This window comes from Oncorhynchus keta, chromosome 29 (assembly GCF_023373465.1).
Source record: "Oncorhynchus keta strain PuntledgeMale-10-30-2019 chromosome 29, Oket_V2, whole genome shotgun sequence".
NCBI classification, from domain to species: Eukaryota; Metazoa; Chordata; class Actinopteri; order Salmoniformes; family Salmonidae; genus Oncorhynchus; species Oncorhynchus keta.
The window spans coordinates 32,881,429-32,888,162 of NC_068449.1; the positions used below are offsets into that span (position 1 = coordinate 32,881,429).

Genomic DNA, 6,734 nt, shown 5'->3' on the forward strand with positions numbered 1-6,734 from the left:
AACCATGTCATGTTACCAACGAGTACATTATTTCTCTCTATTGGTATAACATTTTTCATATTTGCAGGGACTTATTGAGAGTAAATTCCAGGGTTCTTGGGACCACATGGTATTTATGGGCTCAGTGTGGATTCATCTCTATGTGTCATGACTGGGCTGCCTCCCACCCTCCCACACAGTATATCAATCTTCATGTAATCACTGCAGCTCCATTCAGAGAGAGAGAGAGAGAGAGAGAGAGAGAGAGAGAGAGAGAGAGAGAGAGAGACCCTGCAATTACCCAGCATACTGTTAGACTGTCCTATTATAAACTCAAGTGTTGGAGAAAAGAATATACTATATTTGCCATAAAACCTTAAATGAGAGGCTCAGTTGGCCATGATATTCAAACATTGCTATATGTTAGGCAGATGACATAATGCTTCATATTCATTCTGAAAAGAAAGCTGCTTTTGATGGACATGGACATTGGTCGGTCAAAAGAATGGCATCAATATATCAGTTTTCCAACAGGTAGCTTAGAGCCACTAGAGATCATTTCATCAGATCACAAGCTATCGTCTGTATCAGTCCGTACTGTTTGTGGGAGTGTTGCATACAGCCACCGTGTAAATGAAATGTGTTGCTACTGTAATACACACCACCCACCCAGCACACCACAGCAATGTTTCACTTATTGTTACATAATGAGGGCTAAACACTTCATTTAGGATCCAGAACATGCAGATGGGTAATTCAAATAGAAAAAGGAACCGTGTAAAACACTGTGTTATAATATCGTAATATGTCATTGGGAATCAGAGCAATGGAAAATGGATGACAGGGAAGAGGATATAACAGAGTTAGTGCTTTCAGAACTGCTGTGTTTACATTGATGAGGTACAACAGCAAACTGAAAGGGGAGGTTTAGTTTAAGAACAAACTAAGCAGTCTAAATCACTTAGAGGGGGGTGAGGGGCTATCAAAAAGTGGGATGACCGTGAGGAGCATCCTTGAAGTAATCTGCTCATATTGTATGTTTTCTTGACTATACTAATTGATACTGGATGATTTAACCACTCATTGTATTGCTAAATGAATTGGTGTGCACTAAAAATGGCAATAACTGAGTATTCAGAAATATTGTAGTATAATGCAATTTTCGACATTTGGAATCCTGATTCCCACAGTGAGTAGAATGGCTATGTGCCGTTAATCATTGACTAATTCGTTAACCCAGAATGAGCTAACAATCTGGAGGTCCTGGGGCTCTATGTATCAAGCGTCTCAGAGTAGGAGTGCTGATCTAGGATCAGTTTTGCCCTTTAGATCACAATGAATAAGATTACAGAGACAGGGGTAATAGATCAGTAATCTTACATTACTCTAAGGTACTTGATACATACAGGCCCTGAAGTACTTTATTAGAAGGATAAGATGCACATTGCTCTGCTCTCAGCGCTCCAAGGGGTGTTAAGTATATACGATGCAAATGATGATACAGATCCTCTACCCACAATACTTTGCAATTCACACTGAAACCATAAAGTCTGTGGAACAAGACCGGGTTGTTTCTTTTTTTGGTCTTAAATTGAAGGTATTAAACCGTTTTGTGGTAACAACAATTAGACTAAAACCTAAGTGGTGTTCCCATACATTCTTACAGTAAGTAGGCAAATGGAAGAGTGACTTCACTTGATTGTTCTCGCTCTCTGATGGCTTTCGGGGTGACTTCTTTTCCTGTCACTAATAATGCAATTTCCTCTGGTTCCCCAGCCCCTCCCGTATTTGTGTCCCTCTGACTGCTCCTGTCTGAGTAGTACTGTGGACACAGCCCTCTCATATTTGGGTTGTGCTCAATCCCTCAAAGTCAGCCTCTCTTCCTGCCATTCTCTAGCACTTCCTTCAGGAAGCATCTGCTTATTTCTGACAATGAAGCTCTGCAGCATAATCTAAATAATATTCCTTTACTCAGGGAACATGGAATAATCTGTGTATCCCAAGTGGGGTACCCCCTGAATGCCTCACAAAGTGTAGTTGTTATTTAATTACACCATTCTGAGTTTCCTGTTTCAGGGTTGACCAAACCACACGAGGGGTCTATTCCCTGAGGGAATGAATCATACAAAGTCCACTTTGTATCATCACATCCTGATACCAGGACCGTTCATCAGCAGGCTGGCATATCCTCTCACAAGTTCTGTTTATCCAGTTGGATGTGTGCACCTCTCTGGTTCTCTTTTCTGTGAAGTAAAGCTTCCTGCAGCTCCGACAAAAACAAAAGTGAAGCTGGCCTGGTGATCTCACAGGGAAATATGATCAAAGAATCAAAGGATGTCAGTTACTGGAGTTAGGCTGATAGCACCTGGACTACATTAGTGTATTTTTCTCACAACTCATTCAGGCGTTCGACCTTAGGCTACTGTGTACTTTAATGCATGGGTAATTAGATTCTAAATTGCTGTTGTTTGGCTGTGCCACCACCTTCTCTGCAGAGGAAGTGGATGGCTGTATCAAGTCTAAGCACACTTCCTGTGCTTGTTGTCTTGGGAGGACCCATTAGGGGCAGCTAAGAAAGCAGCAGCAAAATGAGCATTGTCAGCCAGTCCATTACAGGAGCGGCTAACAGGAGGACCATTGTCAGTCTGAATGAGAAACACTACCGTCAGATCGATGGTGCAAGCAGGGAGAATGGAGTACTATTGGATATGCCTGTGGAGTGTCTTGGGGGTAGGTTTGTGCGTTCCTGTTGCTAAACCCTATTACCTTCATCATCATCCTCTCAACTTTGACAAAGCTTCAGAAGCCTGTCAGCCTGGCAGTTTCCTAACTAAAGTGGCCAGTATGGAGGAAGCCTCGAAGATTTTGAAAGAAATCTCGGAAACACTATCCAAAGAACGTACATTTCAGTTCTGGGTTGGCTTGATGAAAGGAAAGGGGTCATGCGTGAAACATGACGCACCTCTGAATGGTTTCAAGTGGACGGTGGATAACAGCAGCGACACAGAACTGGATCAGTGGAAGTATTTGCCCAAACCAACCTGCACGGGTATTTACTGTGTATTTCTCTCTGGTGAGTTTAATGGAACTGAGATTGTGAACTGGGGATTTGTTTCCAGTACCTGTAAGACAGAGTATCCATTCATTTGTAAACAACGTAATGGACAGGTACCTATCATGAAGCAGTGTCTTACCCCACACATACCAGATGCCCGATTACTCAGGCCAGACCCAAAGGATCATAATAAACTGAATCTGGATTGTGGGTTTGGGAAAATGTTTGAACTGACTTGCTCTGCAACGACTTTAACATGGGAACGTGATGATGGATCGGATATACGTGGCATTTGTGCTTCATGCAAAGCAGGTTATATGACAGATGGGTCTGGAATCTGTGTGGACATTGACGAATGCAGAGATCGGCCCTGTAAAGACCAGTGTGTCAACACTGAGGGTTCTTTCCTCTGTAAATGCTATGACACAAATAAAAATGGAAATCTTCAAGATGAGGGCTCAATGGCATGCAACGAACTACCAGCAGCTACCATTGCTCCTGAAGGTAGTGACAGCCATTTGGTCCAAGACTATACCCCAACTTCTAAGCCAGCAATTCAGGAGAAGCCGTTTCTCGCCTCTCTGCCGGACCAACACACTACAACTTCCCCTACAGACGACATTGAGATAGCGGACCAGAGTGGAGACCAAGCCTACATTTTCATACCTGTGCTGATAGCAGTGATGGCCTTGGTCGTTCTGTTAGTCGTGGTGCTATCTATTGTTAAGTGCTGCCTCAGGAGGCGATCACAGAAACTGGCCATGAAAAATGCAGAGAAAATGGCCATGAAGAGGGCGGAGTCCTCCAAGGACAAATACTCCCTGGAAAACGCAAATGAGACGGAGGGAACTTAAGCAGCAGCAGTGTGAATGGAGGCCACAGATAAGACTCAGACAACCGGAAGGTTTTAACTGACAATGTATAAGATCTCTCATCACTTCCTTACATCAATAAGCACTGGAATAAAATGTTTCTATTGAAAGGATTTTTTTAAAAATCTGCAGTCGGTCACTGTACAGGCTTTGGATATTATTGTTTTATTGTGAGGATTTGTATATGGGCTGAGGGCTCACATTTCTTCATAATATTTGCTAGGCCTTTATGTTGCATTTACTTATTTTATTGCTGTATTGTATATATGTGGTTTGTATATATGTCATTGTGTAACATATGAAGATGAATTTGATGCTTCAGTATTTTGGAAGTCTCTAGTCCTGATATAAAGAATGATAACCTCTGCCCATGGTGTAAAATGTTCAGCCCATTAACCTAGGTCAGTCTCATTTCAAAAGAAAGACACTATCTTGTCAATAAATCAACTGTTTATAAAAGCAATAGATTGTATTATCATTGAAAATAAAGGATTAATCAATTCTGAGCTAACAGACACTGTGGGCAGGTTTACCCACTGGGCAAAAACGGGTTGAATCAACGTTGTATCCATAAAAACGTTTTGGGGTGTTTAAATCAAAGTGATGACGTTGAATCAACGTGGAAAACTGATTGGATTTGATCAAAAGTAATCAATGTCAGGGAATTTAGTGTCGTATTATTACAAATCTAATGACATGAGGACATTTGTGGTTGATTGCACGTTTCATTCAACAACCAATTGAAAACTAAACGTTGAACTGACGTCCGTGCCCAGTGGCTAAATCTGCATCAAAGATAAGAGGACAGCGGATAAGAGAGCTGGGCTGCTCTTTCCGGACCAGGATGTAGTTGTTTTGCTAAAGGTGAACAAGTGTTCATGTTGCTCTCTGCCTGAGAGATTTAAAAGCGAGGATCACTGATGCTGTTTTAACTTGAATTTGCGCAATTAATAATTAATCATAGAGACTGAGTATGAATCTGAACTTAAACTGCACATCTTGGTTTACTCTCCAAGATATCTGCAATAGATGAATCATAAGCAGCACTGTCTAACACCTTTTCGTATGTGCTCACACAGTGGAAATAATATCACTCCGGAAGCCTCCAGTAGTGCCAGTTTCAGCTCTGTGGGCGACTTGTCCTAATTGGAGGACTATTACGCACAGTGTCACCTTGTAATAATACGAACAATAATAAGACATTTGGATTATTTAACATTTTAATTGCGTTCAAATAGTTGCAAGTAAACAACATTAATACATATCGAAGTAACCGCCTAGTAATGAGCGAAACACTCAGTGGTCACGTTTATGATTTTTGTTAATTTCATCATGTCCATATGCTGCTACAGTGTCGTTGTCCTAGAAGTACAGGTTCCATTTCTATACGTGCTATCACATTCCATATTGTCCGGTTGAAATTCATCCACACTGTAACCACGACTTTTCAGAGCCGTGGCATAGTAATCTATTGGTTCTTCCGTTGCATTGTCCATCCAGCGCAGGCACAAAATTCTTTGGAACGAACGTTTGAAATTGTCTGATAAAAATCCGTACAGTATAGGGTTGGCGCAGCTATTTGCGTATCCCAGAATCACTGCGAGTTGCATGAGTGTTGCGTTATGGTGCTCCACAAAAACATTGACGAGCTGTACAATGTGAAAGGGCATCCAACAGACGACAAACACGGTCACCACCATCATCACCATCAGAGTGATCTTTCTCTCCGACTTCTTACGCTGCTGCCAACCTGCCTTCAGTGCCACCACTCTCATCTTGGCGATGATGAGGATGTAACACATACATATAGCAATGACTGGGAACAGAAAGCCCATGAGAAAGGCATAGATCACAAACACAGCCATCCACTGGTTCACTGGCTTTGGCATCTGAATGTTGCAAGCGACCGAACCGTCCAAGTTTGGAACGGTCGTGGAAAATATAATAATGGGCAAAATGACCAGGATAGAAAACATCCAAACCGCAAAGTTGACTATTTTAGCTATTGTGGGTCTCCTGTACCGGGAGGCTTTGATGGGGTGCACAACCGCGATATATCGGTCTATGCTAAGTACAGTTAAGCAGTAAATACTGGTAAACATATTAATAGCATCAACACTTAGAACAAGGCGGCAGAGAAGGGAGCCGAAAGGCCAGTGGTGAAGGAGTGAAGATGTCACCAAGAAAGGGACACTCAGCATAAGTAACTCGTCCGCTATGGCCAGATTCAGAATGTAGATATTTGTTGCAGTTTTCATTTTGGCATATCTGAAAATGACATAGATAACCATAGAGTTCCCGCACAGTCCGACCAAACAGACAACCGAGTAAATGAAGGAGATGAGGATTGCGCTGCCTTGAGACTCGCTGTACGTTTCGTTCCCAGACGAGTTGTTCATGAGGAAAAAACCGTCCTCCAGGGTTAGATTCCTGAAAGAGCTGTTGGGGAGCATTTTGACTGTTTTTCCAGAAGAATCCTCAAAAAATTAGGCCTATGTCTCCTGTTAAATAATACATTTCAATCAATGCGACTGTCCAGGGAACCCATCTCCTCACGGGAGTTGCTCTGTGCTGTGGCGCGCAGACGGTGCGTTGTTTCAGGACCGTGGATAGCTTCCGATGATCTAGTCATTTCAGAGACGCAACGTCAGACGTTGTAAAATGACGTTGTGTTGGGGTCATAGCCTAGGTCCTAATCGATATAAACCACTATAACCTAGAATAGGAATCTGTTATCTAGCGTCATAACACCCACATTCTATTTCAACTGATTGATTGGTAAATTGCTGCAGTCTTGTGTCTTTTGATGACGATGCACAATAGTTAAA

General features: G+C 42.2%; 2 protein-coding genes across 2 annotated transcripts; one reads left to right on the forward strand and one right to left on the reverse strand.

The window, feature by feature from the left end:
• The first annotated feature begins 2,227 nt into the window (after positions 1–2,227).
• On the forward strand, positions 2,228–4,369 carry clec14a (C-type lectin domain containing 14A). The gene has a single exon (XM_035743321.2). It carries the CDS (start codon positions 2,629–2,631, stop codon positions 3,886–3,888), a length of 1,260 nt encoding a protein of 419 aa, XP_035599214.1. The 5' UTR covers positions 2,228–2,628; the 3' UTR covers positions 3,889–4,369.
• A 133-nt stretch (positions 4,370–4,502) lies between these two features.
• Positions 4,503–6,359, reverse strand: sstr1a (somatostatin receptor 1a). Its single transcript, XM_035743322.2, has one exon. The coding sequence runs from the start codon at positions 6,357–6,359 to the stop codon at positions 5,253–5,255; it is 1,107 nt and encodes a 368-aa protein (XP_035599215.1). The 3' UTR covers positions 4,503–5,252.
• Positions 6,360–6,734: the final 375 nt, after the last annotated feature.